Source organism: Neofelis nebulosa, chromosome 4 (genome assembly GCF_028018385.1).
Source record: "Neofelis nebulosa isolate mNeoNeb1 chromosome 4, mNeoNeb1.pri, whole genome shotgun sequence".
Taxonomy (NCBI): Eukaryota; Metazoa; Chordata; class Mammalia; order Carnivora; family Felidae; genus Neofelis; species Neofelis nebulosa.
In genome coordinates this window covers 22227213-22248865 of record NC_080785.1, presented here as the reverse complement: position 1 = coordinate 22248865, position 21653 = coordinate 22227213, and the positions used below count along the sequence as shown (strand labels likewise).

The window sequence follows — 21653 nt, the reverse complement described above, 5'->3', positions numbered from 1 at the left end:
GTACTAGGTTTAGATTTTTAATGCTGTAGTTTTTTATTTTCTATCACTTTTTATAGGATTTTCATGAGATTTTTTGAATGAATATAACTGAAGTTGATTGTAATTTTCTGTGTGTTTCTGTTAGTATTCTTTTTTGTTTTGAGTTAATAGTCTTTATCAGATTTGATATCAGTGTTTATACTAACTTCTTTAAAACATGCTTTTATCTTTTTACTGTTTTCTTCAATAGTTTCGGTTATATTAGGTCTATCCTTTTTAAATGTTTTGATAGATTTCCTTACTGGAACCATCTCTACTTGATGTTGTTTGATGGTTGAATTCTGGCAACTCTTTCTTATATGGAAATTCTCTTTTAACTTTCTGTGTCTACTGGAGTCAGGAGGTACATTTTCCCCCATTGAGAGTTATACATTTCATCTGAGTTTTCAAATTTGTCCCCATAGACTTGCACAAAGTAGCCATGTAACTCTTAAAAGAGTCTCTGCTTACCCGCCCTTTTTCTTTTCTTTTCTTTTCTTTTCTTTTCTTTTCTTTTCTTTTCTTTTCTTTTCTTTTCTTTTCTTTTCTTTTCTTTTCTTTTCTTTTCTTTTCTTTTCTTTTTAAAGATTTTGTTTCTAAGTAATCTCTGCACCTAATGCAGAGCTCAAACCCACAACCCAGAGATCAAGAGTCACATGGTCCATGGACTGAGCCAGCCAGGTGCCCCAGCAACTTTATTTTTAATAATTGTATTTTGCTACCTGTTCCTTTTTCGCTTTAATTTTTTTATATATTTAATTACTAATTTATATTGACATAGTTACTAAATTTTGTGATTGTGTGTTACCACATGTTCTGTACCCATTCGCCTGTTGATGGACATTTGAGCTGCTTCCATAATTTGGCTATTGTAAATAATGCTTCAGTAAAGATAGGAGTTGCAGGTATCCCTTTGAATTAGTGTTTTCATAATCTTTTGGTGAATACCCAGCAGTGTGATTACTGGATTGTAGGGTAGGTCTGTTTTGAATTTTTTGAGAAACCTCCGTACTGTTTTCCACAGTGGCTGCATCAGTTTGCATTTCTACCAACAGTGCACAAGGGTCTCTATTTCTCCATTTCTTTGCCAGCAATTATTGTTTCTTTTCTTCTGAAAAAATTTTAAGTTTATTTATTTATTGAGAGAGAGAGAGATACAGAGAGTGAGTGGGGGAGGGGCAGAGAGATGGGGAGAGAGAATCCCAAGCAAGCTCTGCACTGTCAGCACAGAGCCCAGTGTGGGGCTTGAACTCATGAACCATGAGACCATGACCCGAGCTGAAACCAAGAGTTGGATGCTTAACGGACTGAGCCACCCAGGTGCCCCAACACTTGTTGTTTCTTGTGTTTTTGATTTTAGCCATTCTGACAGGTGTGAGGTGATATCTCATTGTAGTTTTGATTTGCATTTCCCTGATGATGAGTGATTTTTGAGCATCTTTTCATATGTCTGTTGGCCATCTGGATGTCTTTGAAGAAATGTCTATTCATGTCTTCTGCCCATTTAAATTGGATTATTTGTTTTTTGGATGTTGAGTTGTATCTGTTCTTTCTATATTTTGGATACTAACCTTTCATTGGTTGTGTCATTTGCAAATATCTTCTCATATTCAGCAGGTTGTCTTTTAGTTTTGTTGGATGTTTCCTTTGCTGTACAGAAGATTTTTATTTTGCTGTAGTCCTAATACTTTATTTTTGCTTTTCTTTCCCTTGGCCCAGGATAGATATACCTAGATAGATATTGCTATGGCCAATGTCAGAGAAATTACTGCCTGTGCTTTCTTCAAGGATTTTTATGGTTTCAGGTTTCACATTTAGGTCTTTAATCCATTTTGAGTTTATTTTTGTGCATGATTGTAAGAAAGTGGTTCAGTTTCATTCTTTTGCATGTAGCTGTCCAGTTTTTCCAGCACCATTTGTTGAAGAGACTTTTTTCGTATTGCATACTCTTGCCTCTATGTTGAAGATTAACTGACCATATAATCATGAGTTTGTTCCTGGGATTTCTGTTCTCTTGATCTGTGTGTCTATTTTTGTGCCACTACTATACTGTTTTGATTACTATAGCTTTGTAGTATAGCTTGGAATCTGGAATTGTGATACCTCCAGCTTTATTTTACTACTTTAAGATTGTTTTTGCTATTTGGAGTCTTTTGTGGTTCCAGACAAATTTTCAGATTATGTGTACTAGTTCTGTGAAAATATTGTTGGTATTTTGATAGGGATTGCATTAAATCTGTAGATTGCTACGGACAGTATGGACATTTAACAATATTCTTGCAATTCATGAGCATGGAATATTTTTGCATTTGGGTTGTCTTCAATTTCTTTGATCAGTGTTTTATAGTTTTCAGAATACAGGTCTTTCATTTCCTTGGTTAAGTTTATTCTTAGGTATTTCCACCTGTATTTTCGGTGCAATTGTAAATGAATTGTTTTCTTAATTTCTCTTTCTACTGCTTTACTATTAGTGTATAGAAATGCAATGGATTTCTGTAAATTGATTTTGTGTCCTGCGACCTCATTATCAGTTCTAGTAGTGTTTCGGTGGAATCTTTTCTGTATAGAGTATCATGTCATCTGTAAATAGGGAAAGTTTTACTTTTTCCTCATCAGTTTCCTTCCTTTTATTCCTTTCTCTTGTCTGATTGCTGTGGCTAGGACTTCCATTACTATGTTGACTATAAGTAGTGAGAGTGGGGATCCTTGTCTTGTTCCTCATCTTGGGAAAACTCTCAGTTTTTCCCCACTGAGTATGACGTTGGCTGTGGATTTTTCATATATGGCCTTTATTATGTGGAGGTATGTTGCCTTTACACCTACTTTGTTGAGGGTTTTTATCATAAATGGTTGTTGTACCTTGTTACATGCTTTTTCTGTGTCTATTGAAATGATCATATGGTTTTTATCCTTTTTCTTATTGATGTGATATATCACATTGATTGATTTACGAACAATGAACCACCCTTGTATCCTGGGAATAAATCCCACTCAAACATGGTGAATGATTTTTTTTAATGTATTGTTAGGTTCAGTTTGCTAATATATTGTTGAGGATTTTTGCATCTATGTTTATCAGAGGTATTGGCCTGTAGTTCTCTTTTTTTGTGGTGTCTTTTTTTTTTTTTTAATTTTTTTAACATTTTATTTTATTTTTTGAGAGAGAGAGAGAGAGAGCGAGCGAGCGAGCATGCAAACGGGGGAGGAACAGAGAGAGAGGGAGGCACAGAATCCGAAGCAGGCTCCAGGCTCTGAGCTGTCAGCACAGAGCCTGCCTCAGGGCTCAAGCCCACAAATGCGAGATTGAGACCTGAGCCAAAGTCAGATGCTCAACCGACTGAGCCACCCAGGAGCCCCTGTGGTGTCTGTCTGGTTTTGATAACAGGGTAATGCAGGCCTCATAGAATGAATTTGGAAGTTTTCTTTCCTCTTCTATCTTTTAGAGTAGTTTGAGAAGAATAGGTATTAACTCTTCTTAAAATGTTTGGTAGAATTCATTTGTGAAGTCATCTGGTCCTGGACTTTTGTTTGTTGGTAGTTTGTTGATTACTGATGCAATTTCATTGCTGGTAATGTTCAAATTTTCTATTTCTTTCTGATTCAGTTTTGGGAGGTTATATGTAGGAATTTATCCATTTCCTATAAATTGTCCAGTTTGTTGGCATATACTGTTTCATAACATTCTCTTATAGTCCTTTGTATCTCTGTAGTGTCAATTGTTATTTTTCCTCTTTCATTTCTGATTTTGTTTGAGTCCTTTCTCTTTCTCTCTCGTTTGTTTGTTTGTTTTGGGTGACTCTGGCTAGAGGTTTATGAATTTTGTTGACCTTTTCAAAGAATGAGCTCCTGGTTTCATTGATCTTTTTTATTGTGTTTGTTTCTATTTTATTTCTTCTCTAATTTTATCATTTCCTTCTTTCTACTGGTTTTGCATTTTTATTGGTGAGTCTTAATACTTCCCTGTTGTCTAGTCATAATATTTCTGACCTGTTGTAATTTTGACTTACTGCTTCATATTAAACTATAACTTTTTAAATATAAATTTTTAAAATTTGTGTTAGGTTGATAGGGAAAAATCTGGTATAAGATGGCTGACAGGACTGGTATGGGAATTTCAGTCCCTGCCTGAAGACTCCCCTTCCGGGTTCTTCTTCCCACCCTGCTCGCCCCTGGCGCCAAATTACTACTAATGAGGAATGGAGAAGTAACAGACTATAAATTGTCCCCTCTGTTGATGCTCTGGGCTCAGACCTCTGGAGATTGATCTCCTCTGAGCCCACCAGTGTAAAATAAACCTCCTGCCTTCCAAGATCTCTGAGTGCCGCTGGGTTCTTCTGCCGGGTGATCCAGACCAGTTTCTGTAACAAGGTCGTGTTGAAGTAATAATTGGTGACATTTATCTTTTTGGTGGCTGCGTATTTCTCATGTGTTTTTATTATCTGTTAGAGTAATATTTGTTTCACGTTTAATATTTTCCCTAAAATATCTTATTGTAGGCTTTTTAGTTTTTAGCGTTTAAGTAAGTTTGGTTTTCCATTAGTTTTAGAAGAACTGTAGGCAGAAGAGATGTGGTTTTTGAGCTTTGTGAAGTATTTTAAAAATTGGAGTTCGACCCCCACGTTGGGCTCTGTGCTGACAGCTCAGATCCTGGAGCCTGCTTCAGATTATATGTCTCCCTCTCTCTCTGCCCCTTCCCTGCTCGGTGTTCTCTCTTTCTCTCTCTCTCTCAAAAATAAAAAACATTAAAAAAATTTTAGATGTACTGAGGTTTTTTGTTTGTTTGTTTGTTTGTTTTTTTACCTTTATAACTATGTTTTCTGGGTATTTTGCTTTCTGAAGAGTCACCTTTAAATGTATTTTGCTGTTGTGCTTTTTTAAGTCTGTGTGACTTAGATCTCTGCCCACGTAGAATATGACTCTGATCTCTCCTGCAGTTGACATTCTTTATTCTTTGTTTAATTTATTTTCTGTTTCTCACAGTTTCTTTTCACAGAGTGAGTCTCTGTTCTCCTAAAAGTAAGAGCATGTTTGTGGGATAGTTCTGAAATCCTCTGAGGGTCTAGAATCACCATTTTTTTTTTTAATGTTCTCAGCCCCTTAGAGATTTCCTACGTTCTTTGCATTTACCTCATCTTAGAGCCTGTGAGAACATTATCTGACTTTATTCAGTTCTCAAATTTCCCTCGCCAGATTATTTCCTATTGCTAGAATTTTAAACTTGTTGATTGCTTTGTAAAGAATTGATTTTACTTTCATTTTTGGGTGGCTCCTTTAAATTAGAATAGTTAGCATTTTTTCAGAGGGTTTAAATGAACTCCCCTGCTGTATCTCAATTCCTTGTTTGTTTCTTAAAAAAAAAAAAAAAATTTTTTTTAATGTTTATTTATTTTGAGAGCAAGAGAGAGAGAGGGAGGGAGACTTCCTCTGGGTGAGAGTGGGGGAGGGGCAGAGATAGAGGGGAGAGAATCCCAAGCAGGCTCTGCACTGACAGCTTAGAGCCCAGAGCCTGACTCGGGCTCCAACTCACAAACCAGGCTCCAACTCACAAATGGTGAGATCATTACCTGAGCTGAAAAGAAAAGCACTTAACAGACTGAACCACCCAGGCACCCATTGTTTCTTTTATAACACTTTTTATAGTCTATAATTATCTTGTTCACAACTCTACTTGTTTTCTATTGCTTCTCATTTGAACATTAGTATCACAAGTGGGAATCCTGTCTGCACCTGGGTGGCTCAGTTGATTAAGCATCTGACTCTTGGTTTTGGCTCAGGTTATGATCTCATGACTTGTGAGTTTGAGCCCCACATTGGGCTCTGTGATGACAGTGCAGAGCCTGCTTGGGGTTCTCTCTCTCCCTCTCTGTCTGCTCCTCCCTTGCTTGTTCCTGTGCTCTCTCTCAAAATAAATAAATAAAGTTGAAAATAATTTTTAGAAACAAGTGGGGATCCTGTCTTATATACCACTATATTCCTGGAGCCCAACACAACGTCTGGCATATAGGACTCAGTAAATATTTGTTGAATTAAGTAACTTCAGCTTATAATAGGGCCCCTCCCTACCATGCTTCTGTGTGAAAATTGGGAAGTATTTGGAAAGGAGTCTAAACCTCTGTGATATGTACAAGTATAAGTAATTTTTGGAGAAGCTATTATTTTTATAGTATACTCTTTAACTTTCTATAGCTGTGGATATTCATAATTGATTTGAGTTGATTTCTGTTTTTAAAATTTGAATTACTTTTTATTGTATAATTTTTTTCTAAGTTTTATGTTATTTCCATTTACTGTTTATTAAAAGATAGATATAATAGGGCTCCTGGGTGGCTCAGTCGGTTAAGCGCCCAACTTCTGCTCAGGTCATGATCTTGCTGTTTGTGAGTTCGAGCCCTGCGTAGGGCTCTGTGCTGAGCCTGGAGCCTGCTCCAGACAGATTCTGTCTCCCTCTCTCTCTGCTCCTACCTTACTTGCTTTCTCTCTGTCTCTCTCTCAAAAATAAACAAACATTAAAAAAATTTTTTTTAAATACATAATAACATAATTAAAAAAAAATACACGGGTACCTTTTTGGCCACAGGTACCCATTCTTGTACTGTTATGCTGGTACCCCAGCAGTGTTCACACATAATGGAAACTATTTAATCACTGGGTTGTCTGTTGTTATTGACTGCTATGTAGGAAGAGGATTATACATGATACTTAGAGCAAGGATGTAAAAGGCTTTTCACAGAATTGTAGAATGTTCGCATGTCTTCGTGAGTGGTGTTTTGCAGAATTGTGCAATGCTGCCACTCTGATTAAAGCTGGAAGAAACTTAAGACCAAGGAATTCAGCCTTTCTCTTTGTACTTCAGATAAAGGAATTAAAACCCTGAGAGATGATGTGATGTGCTCAAGGTCACCCAACCAATTAGTGGCCACCTCTGTAATCTTTTGATTCCCAGTCAAAGTTTAAATCATCATTCAACAAAAAAGGGCACAGGTTTTAGTATGGTGTTTTTAAGCTACTAAAAGGAAAATATTCCAGATTTGAATCCTTAAATACTCTTCTGGACTGACTTCTTCACATCAAAGTATTTGAGTATCTAAAACTCTGAATTTAAAATCGACTGGATTTACCGATAAGTATTCTGAGCATCCATTAGCAGAAAAAAAATGTTAAATGCTCCATTTTTTTTTTGCCCAAGTGCTGCTTTTTATATTTAAAGTATTCTTAAGAGCAGTAATTTAAAAGGTATTGCTGGGTAGGCTTATGGTTTGAGCATGTGTAATCAAAAAAAGGTTTTTAATTTGCTGATTTGAACTCAAAATGTCCAATAAATTGTCTTCTCATGATGAATTTTAAGTTTGTTTCTGATGTTTAATTGATAGTGTATATTTAGTACATTTTAAAATATGCAAAATAGATACATAACTTGGAAAAAGTTAACACTGTATTACATATTTCACTTGCCCATGTGTTTCACTATAAATTTTATAGTCCTTATTGAAGAATTTAATTACTCACAGCTTTGTCTTTGTATTCTGTGTCTGAAGGCTTAATGTGGCTCATTTTTATTGCCCTCAGTTTTCATTCTGCATTGGTAGGAATGAAAAATTACATTTTAATTTTAAAATGTACTTTGGGACGCCTGGGTGGCTCCGTTGGTTAAGCATCTGCCTTTTGATTTCAGCTCAGGTCGTATCTCACGGTTCGTGAGTTTGAGCCCCGTGTTGGCGCTGTGCTGACAGCACAGAGCCTGCTTAGGATTCTCTCTCCCTCTCTCTCTGCCCCTCCCTCTCCTCACTGCCCCTCCCTCTCTCCTGCTCTCTTTCTTTCTCAAAATAAATGAATAAACATTTAAACAAATAAGTAAAATTAAATTAAAATGTATGTTTTAGAAACCCTGGTGAACATGGAAAGTCGTTTTAGTCCTCAGCCCATCTTCCTTATCAGTTCCTCTTGACCAGTTTTCGGTTATTATTTGCATTTTGTATTTTAAGTGTATTTTATTTTATTTTTTGAGAGAGCTAGCGAGCGTGAGCACAAGCAGCCGGGGGTGGAGGTGGGGGGGTGGCGCAGAGAGAGAGGGAGACACAGAATCCGAAGCAGGGTCCGGGCTTTGAGCTTTCAGCACACAGGCCAATGCAGGGCTGGAACTCATTAGAACCAAGAGATCATGACCTGAACCGAAGTCAGAGGCTTAATCGACTGAGCCACCCAGGAACCCCAAGTATGTTTTAGAATGGCAAATACTTAACCTTACTATATTAACCATTGTTATTTGAATCCTATAGTTTCTATACTGAATTGTGTTTTCTATAACTTTTTTCTTTGCTTGTCATTTATTTTTTCAGACAATAGTAAAACAATTTTTTTTTTTGGTCTGCTGCAATCTTTTTTTTTTTTTTAACGTTTATTCAGTTTTGGGAGAGAGACAGAGCGCTAGCGGGGGAGGGGCAGAGAGACAGGGAACACAGAATCCAAAGCAGGCTCCAGGCTCTGAGCTGTCAGCACAGAGCCCGACGAGGGGCTCGAACTCACGAACCGTGAGATCGTGACCTGAGCTGAAGTCAGACACTTAACTGACTGAGCCACCCATGCGTCCCTGTCTGCTGCATTCTTATCTCACTACTGATTGGCTTCTCCTTTCTGTTCTTTTTCTGTTCCTTTATTCTTATTCTGTATATCTTTTTGCTGTTTCAATGGTTCTGTTTACTTATACTTTTTTTTTTTTTTTTTTTTGTCTTACGCTTTTTCATCATTGGTCATTTGCCAGTCTAGAGTAACTGTCCTTTAGATAATTGTTAGGGAAAGTCACAGGTATAAAATATCACTATCTAGGATTGCTCCTTCAGTAGAGGCTGTAGATGGGGTATTTCTCCTTTTAGAAACCAGAGGTTATAAACTGCTATTGTGATTGACATGTTTAGCATTAGAGGTTAATGTCTCTTGCTCATTCCTCAGAATTAAAAGAAGGAAAAACTATTATATTATGCCAGTAGTAGTGGTGGATTTCAAAAGGTCTTTAGGAAGTACACCAGGAAGGATAATTAAATGAACATGTTTTATAGAATGCTTCCATAAGTGCCTCTGTTACTGTTGGTGAAGGACTGATGTTAATAGCTACTGCCTTGATCTCCTTTCTAATTTGCTTTGCAGGAGAGCGGAAATGGATTGAGGAAAGGAACATTCGGGAGGGAGAATTAAAAACAATCTACAATTGACTTTAAGCTTTGGGAGATAACCTGTCACTTAAAAATTTTAAGAGCCAACAAGCCCTTATTATTTGCTTCTGCATCTCCTATGTCTTTAATAAGAAAGAAAGATTGACCCCGACTTGATTATCTGATCTTACCAGTTATCTGAGTTTGCCAGAAATACGGAAAGTTTGTCAAGATCTCAACTGTCATATTTTTACAATAATGATTTTTACTGTTTATATAAGTAATGTTAAAATCCCTTAATAGTACTTATGTTCCATTTTAGGCTTATTGTATCTGTGCTTGCTTTATATAACTTGATACAAATTTAGGTCATACCATGCTTGTTAATTGAATTGTATACAAATATATAACTAATAGGTTTTTGTTAACAATGATAGAATCATACATGCTTCTTTGTATCTTACATTGCAGAAATTTCTCCCCACTTAGCTGACATAGAACTGAAATATTCTTAAAAAGATTTTTTTTAATGTTTACTTATTTTTGAGAGAGAGAGAGAGAGAGAGAGAGAGTGTGAGTGAGGGAGGGACAGAGAGAGGGAGACACAGAATCCGAAGCAGGCTCCAGGTCAGCACAGAGCCCCAGGGGGCTTGAACCCGTGAACTGTGAGATCATGCCCTGAGCTGATGTCGGATGCTTAACCGACTGAGCCACCCAGGCACTCCTGAAATATTCTTTAATATTCTATGGTTTGTATGTTCTGTAATTTATTTTCTCTGGTATAATGTATAATGTTCCATGGTTTATATGTTCTATAATTTATTTTCTCTGATACTGTAAAAATGCTGCATTAAACAGACTCATATATACAAGTCTGTATACATATGTCCTTATGTACTGATGATTTTATTTTTATGGGATAGATTCTGAAATGAGAGTGCTAAGGAAAAGAATATGAACATTGAAAGTTTTAATAGATGCTGCATATTAACTTTCCATAAAGCCTGGGGTAATGGACATGTCTACCTTTTTCTACCTGATTTCCTGATAGTAGGAATCTAATTTAATCAATTTGATGGATGAAAAAGAATACCTTATGTTAATTTTTGTTGCTGTTTATTGGTTATTTTAATGATTTTAGTATCATTCTGCTTTTCCATTGTGTTTGTCTTATCAATGTGAAATAATATTTTTCATATTTTAGATATAAATACCTTATTACTCCTATGAGTTGCAAACATTTTTTTCTATTGTTTGTTTCTGGGTTTTCTATATGGTGTTTTAAAAGTTTTTTTCATAATCAAATAGTTATTTTTTTTCACACCTTCTGGTTTCTTGGCAAAAAGATCTAATACTTTTGGTTGCATATATTGGCCCCTAAGTACTTTTCCTAAGATTTTTGTATATGTATGTATGTATGTTAAAATTGTTAACTGACATCAATTTTGTATTAGTTAGGAGTTAACTTATTTTCTCCCATTAGTTGCGTAAGCATCATTTAACTATGAACTACCATTTCCCAATGAAATAAAATACCGCCTTTATCAAATATTAAATTCTATTATACACTGGGCTCAATTTCTGGGTTTTTGTTTTTCTGAGATAAGTCTGTTTCTATACCATTCCCTACTGTTTTTAATTCTAGGGATTTGAAGTGTTTTTAAAAGCTGATAACATGACTTCCTCTCACTATTCTTTCTTAAAAGATTTCTTGGCTCTCTTTTTGCATTTATTCTTCTATGCAAGCTTTCTTGTGTTGTGTGCTCTTTGGGTAAATCTTCTCATACCTCAGATAGCGGGTAGACCAGCAGTCTTTTTGTATGTTGTTTGTTCTCTGTGGGTTACCAGGAGACATCTCTCAGTATCTGGATATCCTCAGCTAAGAGGATTCTCAAGTTTAGTGGTAAAGGGAACCCAATCGGTTAGCTCTCCTGAAGCTCTTTGTGAGCCAGGGAGACGAGCAGATTGTCCCAGAAATGCTCATGCAGTTGATGCCTTTCTATTGGGGAGAGAGATGTCCATGGGTCTTTTGATATTCCTATGGCCAACCTTTTGTTATGGTTCTTAAAGTTCTGATTCTGGCCTCTGTCACCTGCTGCGCACAGGCAGGAGAGGTATTTAGTAGCTGACCCAATGTTGTGACTGGAGATTATCAGGAATATATTCAAGCCTCCATCTTTCCAAACCACCTCAGGCTAACCTCACTTTATTCCTGACTTGTATTTTATTTGTCATTTATTTTTAAAAATTTTAAAGTATTCTCTACACCCAAAGTGGGGCTCAAACTCACAATCCTGAGATCAAGAGCTGCATGCTCCACCAAGGGAGCCAGCCAGTTGCCCCATTTATCATTCATTTTGACTTAGTATAAGCTTTAAGTTGCAGGTAATAAGTATGATTAATATATTTTATGCTTTGATGGTTCTATTTTAATTTTTCTTTGTAGTGCTACTTATTTATCTGTTCATATCATTATCAAATATTTATTAAGCACTTTGTATGTAGCAGCATTTAGCCTTGGAGTGAGGCATATGAGGGTGAATACACCTAGTCCCTATCTTCTCAGCAGCATTTTATGTAGTTTTTCACTTCTTTACTTAAAATATTTTCATTTGGCATCCACACTTTTCTGAGTTTCTGTTTTCTTCACCTTTGTCCCTTTTTAGTTTCCTTTGCTTGACCTTTCTCATCTAGACCCCCAAAATGATGGACCTCCATAGCTTAATGAGTCCTTTGGCTTCTCTAGCTCCATTTCAGGCCTTAGGTCATCCCATTCAGTATCATGGCTTTAAATATTTTAGCTATGATGTACTGATGTCCCTAAAGACATGTGTATTTTCCCCTGAGTTTTAGCCTCAGATACCCAACTGCTGAATCTCCAAAACACTATTTAATAGGCATTTCAAAATTCACAAGACCACAACATATTGCAACTGTTTGGCCTCTGTGACTTTGCATTTAGTGGTCCATCTGCTCATCTTTCAGTTATGACTGGTTAAACTCCCTCATGTCGTTCATTAACATGAATGATTTTTTTGTGGTCCCATTTTATTATAGTTCTACTATGTTCAGTTTTCTTGCATGCTTTATAACATTCATGTCAGTGATTTTTTTTTTAATCCTGGTTTTTTAGCTTTAACTTTTAACTGCAATACAATTTTTTTGTGTAGGGTTATCTTCATTTTGTGTTTTATCATTCATTCTTTAAAAAAAAAACTTTTTTTATTATGAAAGTACTGTGTGTTAATTTTAGAAAGCTTGAATAGTACAGAAAACGGGAAAAGTCCATGTAATCTCATCACTGAAAGTGACACTGACAATTTAGTATGTGTTCTTTAACTTATCTCTCCATGTATGAATATTATTACTTAAAATACTTGATTTGTCATATATATATATATACACACACTATAAACTACTTTTTCTCTTCACTTACTGTGTAGTGAACATTTTCCAGTGACATTAAAGTTAGCCTGTAGATCATGAGTACATGGTATTCTGTAACACAGTTAGTTATGTCATAATTTGTGTAATTAATTCCTTATTGTTACATGATTAGGTTGCTTACAGTTTGCTATTATAAACTGTGCTGTGATGAATGTGGATGATTTATATCCCCTGGATTATTTTTTTTGGTTAAGTTCCAAGAAGTGGAATAATTTTCAAGCTGTGGAGTATAATAATTAAGAGCATTGACTTTGGAGTCAGTTGGCCTTGGATTCAAATCCTTACTTAGGTGTTTGTATATTTAGGCAAATTAGTTTATCTCTCTGAGTTTCCTAATCTGTACATTGAAGATAAATAAGTATTTATGTTTATGTTTATACTTACTACTTTTGAAGCACCTGGCTGGCTCAGTTGGAAGAGCATGTGACTCTTGATCTTAGGGTCATGAGTTCGAACCCTGCATTGGCTGTAGAGATTACTAAGAAAAAATAAATAAACTATCATTACTGTTAGTTATCATGTCTCTTTACTTGCCTCTGGTCTGTGACAAGTTTTCATTCTTTCCTTGTTTTTCATTATATTTAGGGTTTTGAGGAGTATTAGTTATATATTTTGTTGAATGTTCTTCAATTTGAGTTTGTTGGATGATTAGAGTGGGATTATATTAGTATGGACTCAGGGATATTTATTATATTCTTTGGTTATAATCCAGTACTACACTATTTATTTTGTTATTTAAATATTTCAGCTTTGGCCATTCATTCTTTCATTCTTTTATTTTGGTTTCTTTGTGTCTTTTGATATGTCTCCATCCTTTATTTTTTAATTTTTTTGAGTGCTACAGGATGCTCCAGGTTTATCTTTTGAACCCTGTTCCAATCCTAGAACCAGCCATTTCCCCTAGAATCCCTATTTTCTTTTATTGGGGTATATTATGTAGAAACCAAGCTCTGGGTGCTGTGAGTGCTCATTGCTACTGGGGTGTCACTAATTCTAGTCCCTTTTAATAAACAGAGTTAGGAAAAACTGTGGTGTGTGTGCATACATGCACATATATATCTGTAATTACTTTTATATTTATCTGTGTCCATATTAAACTAAACATGAGTTCACAGTGATTGATGTCTCTGGCTCTGATCCAGTACCTCAGGGTTCATTCTAACCATCCTCCCTTTGCTTTTCTGTAACTTTCCACTCCAAAGTGAGAAGCTTGGCTCCCACTATCTGCCATCCATTTACTTATTTATTCAACCCCAGTATACATTACATGTAAACTATTTCAGAATTAACCCATATATCTTAGAAAACAACTTTATAAAATAAAGTACAGTTTTTATATATGGTTCCATTTGTCTTTAGCCTTATAGTTTCAGGTGAAGGCACCTATCTTCTAAAGTTACTTACATCAGTTCCTTTTTTTCGCCCAGAGTTCTGATTCAGGTGCTGTACTTTAAAGACTTCTTAATCTAAAGATTGATTGTATGTATATACATATGCATATATGATATTAATATATGTATTATATATATAACATAACAATATAATTGTGTAATGTAGTGATATATATGATGTGTATATATGGTAATTTATTTATTCTTAGGTATTTTGTTTTTTCACCTTAAATGTATGTACTGTTCACTTTGTCACTTGGTATGAAGCAGAAGTATATTTTTTCTTGCTTTTTTCTCCATTGTTTGAAATGCTACCTTTATCATATTTTCAAAATCTTATATATACTAGAGCTTTTCTGTTCCTTATTCTGTTTTATTTTCTCTTTCTGTTCAAGCTCCAAACATTATATACCTATGGTAATTTCAGCCTCTGGTAGATTATTCCTCTTTTTGCATATTCATATTCACTTGTAATTTTATTTATTTTTTTAAGTTTATTTAGTTATTTTGAGAGAGAGAGAGAGAGAGAGAGCGAGCAGAGAGGGGCAGAGAGAGAGAGGGAGAGAGAGTGAATCCCAAGCAGGCTCTGTCCTATCAGCTGAGAGCCTGACACAGGGCTCAAACTCATAAACTATGAGATCATGACCTGAGCCAAAATCAAGATTCGGACACTTAACTGACTGAGCCATCCACACATCCCCCATATTCACTTATAATTTTAATTATTTGCTATAATTTTCTTTATTTCAGGAACATTTTAGTGGATAAACCAAATGACCAATCTTCAAGGTGGTCCTCAGAGAGCAACTATCCTCCCCAGGTAAGATGAAGCTCCTGATACCATTTAGAAGTCAAAATTTAAATAGGCATTTAATTGACATCAATTATCTGGAATCCATTAATAATTTATTCAGTCTTTGAAAATGTGAGGTAGATTTTTATTTATTTATTTTTTTATTTTATTTAGTTTTGAAAGAATTTTTATTTCATAGACAAATGCAGTGTGGAATTTGATCAAACATAGGCTTACTTGTGTCTCCTGGAGCATTTAAAATCTAATATGTGTTTTTTCCAGATAACTAATGATGCAAAATTAAGTTTCTTGATACCTTTTGAGGAAAATGTTAATGAAAAGAACTGGCTTAGGTGCTGTTACTATTTTGAGCAGTAACTGATCTCAGTGCTGATCTGAGAAGATGTGACTTCTATTGTATTCAAACTCAAGTCGGTCTGTAAATGTTAAAGGAAATGTTAGTAAATTGGACTTTGACTCAATGACTGCCTTTTAGGGAAAATAAACTTAATATAGTTTGTTATTTTACTAAAGTGGTATATTTAGATGATATCAAGACCATGAACTAAATTCTTTCCTTGAAAAGTGCTGTCTGAGGTCATATGAATTTAAAAAGTCATTCTTTCGGTTATATTCTTTAAGCATTAACATATAATATGTCCATATCCTGGAGGAAATTAATGCTCTGATAGGAAAGCAGATGGGTAAGTAAATTCCAGTGTAATTTCTAGTGTAATTTTTGGAAACCTAATGTTTATACTTATTTTTCCTTTTATATATATTTTTAACTGCATATCTTTTGGATCACCTGGTGCTTAAATGTTTAATTGCAAAATACACGTCCAAAGAATATATATTCATAGTTTTTATATATAGTATAAAGAATAATAAAACAAGTATCTGTTCATCAACTGTCTTTACAAAACAACCACAACCTGTTGAAGCTTCCTGTGAGTCCGGTCTTATATTTTTCTCCAACTTCTAGTAACTGTTATTTCATGCTTCGTTAAGCATTTTCTCACAGGATCATACATGTGTATGTTTATACATATCCTATATTGGGGCGCTTGGGTGGCTCAATCAGCTAAGTGTCTGACTCTTGATTTCGGGTCAGGTCACGATCTCACAATCATAAGATGGAGCCCTGCTTTGCACTCTGCACTAGGCATGGAGCCTGCTGAAGATTCTCTTTCTCCCTCTCCCTCGGCCCCCTCCCCAGCTTGTATGCGCACACACATGCTCTCTCAAAAAACAAACAAAAAACAACATATAAATGTCCTTTTATCTGACTTTGATTTTATATAAATATAATATAAATTGAATCATTATAAATATTGATCTGCTTTTCTTTTGCTTTGTTATTTATTTATATATTTATTAGTGCTGCTGAGTATAATTGTAGTTTCTTAATTTTCACTACTGTGTAGTATTCCAGTGTAGTATAAATATGCCTAAATGTACTTCTCCATTTTGCAATTGATAGGCTTTTCAGTTTTTTATAGTTGTTTGCTATTATGAATAGGCTGCTTAGGAACATTTTTGTATGTTGTCTCCTGGTACACATGTATAAGATTTTCTTTATGGTGTATACCTTGGAGCACAATTGATGCATCATATGTTCAAAAAGGCTGTATAATTTATATTCTCGCTGACAGTATATGAAAGATGCTGTAGGGGCGCCTGGGTGGCTCAGTCGCTTAAGCGTCCGACTTCAGCTCAGGTCACGATCTCACAGTCTGTGAGTTCGAGCCCTGCATCGGGCTCTGTGCTGACAGCTCAGAGCCTGGAGCCTGCTTCAGATTCTGTGTCTCCCTCTCTCTCTGCCCCTTTCCCGCTCATGCTCTGTCTCTCTCTGTCTCAAAGATAAATTAAAAAACATTAAAAAAAAATTAAAAAAAAAAAGAAAAATGCTGTACTTTGCAGTCTCCATATCACTTCTATATGGCTGATTTTTAGACTTTGCCACTCTGTTAGATCTTTCATTATAACTCACTGTGGCATGGGGCGCCTGGGTGGCTCAGTCGGTTGAGCGTCCGACTTCGGCTCAGGTCATGATCTCGCGGTCCGTGAGTTCGAGCCCCGCATCGGGCTCTGGGCTGACAGCTCAGAGCCTGGAGCCTGTTTCCGATTCTGTGTCTCCCTCTCTCTGACCCTCCCCCGTTCGTGCTCTGTCTCTCTCTGTCTCAAAAATAAATAAAAAAACATTAAAACAAAATTAAAAAAAAAAATAACTCACTGTGGCTTTAATTTGCATTTTCCTGTTTACATTCAGACCTTCTTGCATTTGTTTGTGGGGTTATATTGTATGTTATTGGTAGACACCCCCTCCTGTTCACACTGAGGTTGAATACATTGTGTTTTCAATCATGTTTTTCTTATTCATCTTTTCATTTTACTTGAGCCCTCAAATTTGGTGTGTTTCTGTTTTTATTCAGTTGTTTTTATGTCTTACTAATGAATATAATCTTTTTCATTATTACTGAAATGGTGGTAACCTCTTTACTGTGAAGTTTCTTTTATTTGTTATGGAACAGTATTTTGAAGGCAGTATTACTTGATGTCTTTTTACTTATTCATTTGTTTATTAAAAAATTATTTAGTCAGCACCCATGGGGTGCCAAACTTTATAGCAGTGAATTAACTATTGTCTTTCCTCTTAATGAGACAAGAAATACCCTGAATCAATTAATATTCAATGTGGTAAGTCTGAGAGTAGAAGTTACTTAAAGTTTTTGTGATTTAAAAGAGACTAACTTGGGATGCCTGGGTGGCTCAGTCAGTTAAGCTTCTGACTCTTGATCTCAGGATTGTGAGTTCAAGCCCCATGTTGGGCTTCACGCTGGATGTAGAGCCTACTTTAACAAATAAGTAAATAAAAATAAAAGAGACTAACTTATCATGGAAATGGGTAACATGAATCTGTTTTCCCTCATTGTAATTACACATCAGATATAACTGGGGTTCCATGTAGCCAATCTCAAAGAACAGCAGTCTTGTCAGAAAAAATATAATTGAAAGTAATTTCCGATTTTACTTAGTTTTGTGTGAAACTGCCATATGGGATAGAATGGGTATAGTTTTAAGGGATAGATATGTAGCAAGTAGTCTTGTACTCCTTAGTGGATGTGAGCTAGGTCAATAATACTAATTCCAACGCTTATTCTTTTTCCTTTTTCTTTTTCTTCTTTTTCTTTTTCTTTTTTTTTTTTTTTTTACTCAAACCATATTCTGAAAATTACTAAAAGGGCTGAGTTTTTAAATTTTTTTAAATGTTTATTTATTTGTGGGGGAGAGGGAGGGGAAGGGGCAGGGAGAGAGGGAGACACAGAATCTGAAGCAGGCTCCAGGCTCTGAGCTGTCAGCAGAACTACAAGATCATGACTTGAGCTGAAGTCGGATGCTTAACTGACTGAGTCACCCAGGCGCCCCTAAAAGGGCTGGATTTTTAAAAGATGCACACATACATAAAGTTTATGAAAGCTGGGACCCTAAATTGATGAATTCTCAGAATAATTAAACAAAAGAAATCTCCACCTCTGGGGGACTGTGGGAAGAGTTACATTGGCACTGAGTAGAGGAGGAGAAAATGAAGAAAACCTGGATGATCCTGGATGAACCTGGTGATCCTGGATGTATAGTGCTCTTAAGGTTCTCAATAAAAGCAAGTGCAGATCCTCTCTGGAGATAGTTACCTTTCCCAAATCTTCAGGTAGTCTCCGTAGATCATTATTCAAGGAAAGCAAGCAGTGCACACGCAAAGATAACCAAATGTACCAGGAAACAAGGTGCCTTTAGTAAGAACTAGGAAGAAATGATAGAGAAACCTTCAAAAACATTAGGTATAAGAAGTAAAAGTACTAAAAGATACTGCAATTAAAATAACATACCCTATTTAAAGAAATAAAAGGTATTTGTAAGGAATAGGAAACTTTAAAAAGTGATATAACAGATTTGAAAAACAACCAAATAAAACTTCTTCAAATGAAAAATTTAATGAGAAAAATTAATTTTGACCAACTGTCCTACTAAGGAGGATGAAATAAGAAAAAAGATTTTTTTTGAAGGTGCAGTGTATTGGTAACAAGGAAGTAAAGAGTGATGGGGCCAAGATGAGGAAGATACAGGAACCCAAATAGGAGACCTACTTTGGGGCCACTTTTCCACTGGGTATCTATTGACCCCTAAAGAAGTGGTTAAGATCCTGAAAAGCTGAACAGCACTTCTGACAAACTCTTGAGGCCAGGAAGATAAAGATCAGAAATCAGAGCCTGGAATGTGGTAGATTCCCTTTTCTGATTTAGGATCCTGAAGCTATGTTAGAGGAGTAAGGGTGAACCAAAGATACTCTCACCCTCACAGGGAAGCCCAGTTTCATATTATCTTAGTCCTTCAAATTTGATGAAAATAATCAAGAGGTGGTAGTATCCCTAGTCATAGACCTGCAGCAGATATACCTCTTCTAGAGGAAGTTAATATCCTTGGCATCCAGTTATTTTTAGTTTTCCATATTTGATATCTACCAAAAATGCGAGTTTACAGATAATAGAATTTTAGATACAGGTTTTAAAATAAGTGCCTTTAGGGGCACCTGGGGGTGGCTCACTCGGTTAAGCGTCCAACTTTGGCTCAGGTCACGATCTCACGGTTCGCGGGGTCGGCCCCCCCCCCCCCCCCCCCCATCGGGCTCTGTGCTGACAGCTCAGAGCGTGGAGCCTGTTTCGGATTCTGTGTCTCCCTCTCCCTCTGTTCCTTCCCTGCTCACACTCTGTCTCTGTCTCTCAAAAATAAATAAACGTTAAAAAAAAAAATTTAAATAAGTGCCCTTAGTGTCTTAAAGGAAAAAAAAGAGATGAAAGTCAATAATGAAAATTTTGAGGAGTTTAGGAAGATGGCGGCGTAGGAGGATGCTGGGCTCACCGCGCGTCCTGCTGATCACTTAGATTCCACCTACACCTGCCTAAAGAACCCAGAAAACCGCCAGAAGACTAGCAGAACGGAGTCTCCGGAGCCAAGCGCGGACGAGAGGCCCACGGAAGAGGGTAGGAAGGGCGGCGAGGCGGTGCGCGCTCCACGGACTGGCGGGAGGGGGCCGGGGCGGAGGGGCGGCCCGCCGGCCAAGCGGAGCCCCCGAGTCTGGCTGGCAAAAGCGGAGGGGCCCCACGGAGTGTGTTCTGACAGCAAGCGGGACTTGACATCTGGAAGGTTATAAGCTAACAGCTCTGCTCAGAGAACCGAAGAGCTGGAGGACAACAGGAGGGAGAGTTGTTGAGCCCCGGACGACAGAGCTCAGCTTGGCGGGGAACAAAGGCGCTCGCCAGCGCCATCTCCCTCTCCCATCCCCCAGCCAAAATCCCAAAGGGAACCAGTTCCTGCCAGGGAACTTGCTTGCACCGCGCAAACACCCAACACTGTGCTTCTGCGGATCCACACCTCTGGTGGGTCTGACTCCTTCCCGGGGAGGAGGAAGCAGGGCCCGTCCCGAAGCGGATCTCCGAAGGAAAAGTGAGCTGAGCCTGCCCCTCCCGCCCTCGTGCACCTTGCCGATCCACCCAGCTAATACGCCAGATCCCCAGCACCACAAGCCTGGAAGTGTGCAAGTAGCCCAGACGGGCCACGCCACCCCAGTGAATCCCGCCCCTAGGAGAGGGGAAGAGAAGGCACACACCAGTCTGACTGTGGCTCCAGCGGTGGGCTGGGGGCAGACATCAGGTCTGACTGCGGCCCCGCCCACCAACGCAAGTTATTCAAGACAGCACAGGGGAAGTGCCCCGCAGTCCCGCACCACTCCAGGGACTATCCAAAATGACGAAATGGAAGAATTCCCCTCAAAAAAAACGTCTAGGAAATAACAACAGCTAACAAACTGATCAAAAACAATTTAAACAATATAACAGAAAGTGAATTTAGAATAATAGCCATAATATTAATCGCTGGGCTTGAAAACAGTATAGAGGACAGCAGAGAATCTATTGCTACAGAGATCAAGGGACTAAGGAACAGCCAGGAGGAGCTAAAAAATGCTATCAATGAGCTGCAAAATAAAATGGAGACAACCACGGCTCGGATTGAAGAGGCAGAGGAGAGAATAGGTGAACTAGAAGATAAAATTATGGAAAAAGAAGAAGCTGAGAAAAAGATAAAAAAATCCAGGAGTATGAGGGGAAAATTAGAGAACTAAGTGATGCACTAAAGAGAAATAATATACCCATAATTGGTATCCCAGAGGAGGAAGAGAGAGGGAAAGGTGCTGAAGGTGTACTTGAAGAAATAATAGCTGAGAACTTCCCTGATCTGGGGAAGGAAAAAGGCATTGAAATCTAAGAGGCACAGAGAACTCCGTTCAGACGTAACTTGAATCGATCTTCTGCGTGACATATCATAGTGAAACTGGCAAAATACAAGGATAAAGAGAAAATTCTCAAAGCAGCTAGAGATAAACGTGCTCTAACATATAACGGGAGACTCGTGACTGATCTCTCTACTGAAACTTGGCAGGCCAGAAAGGAATGGCAGGAGATCTTCAATGTGATGAACAGAAAAAAATATGCAGCTGAGAATCCTTTATCAAGCAAGTCTGTCATTTAAAATAGAAGGAGAGATAAAGGGCTTCCCAAACAAAAACTGAAGGAATTCGTCACCACTAAACCAGCCCTACAAGAGATCCTAAGGGGGATCCTGTGAGACAAAGTACCAGAGACATCGCTGCAAGCATGAAACCTACAGACATCACAATGACTCTAAACCCATATCTTTCTATAATAACACTAAATGTAAATGGACTAAATGCGCCAACCAAAAGACATAGGGTATCAGAATGGATAAAAAAACAAGACCCATCTATTTGTTGTCTACAAGAGA

At 37.2% G+C, this 21653-nt stretch overlaps 1 protein-coding gene across 3 annotated transcripts in view; it reads left to right on the top strand.

Moving 5' to 3' along the window:
• MKLN1 (muskelin 1) overlaps positions 1-21653 on the top strand; it is a 370372-nt gene that overhangs the window by 218773 nt on the left and 129946 nt on the right. For all 3 annotated transcript variants that reach the window (XM_058728683.1, XM_058728682.1, XM_058728681.1), the window contains one exon: positions 14753-14822. In XM_058728683.1, the coding sequence (XP_058584666.1) occupies positions 14753-14822 (70 nt within the window). The remainder of the gene's footprint in view (positions 1-14752; positions 14823-21653) is intronic.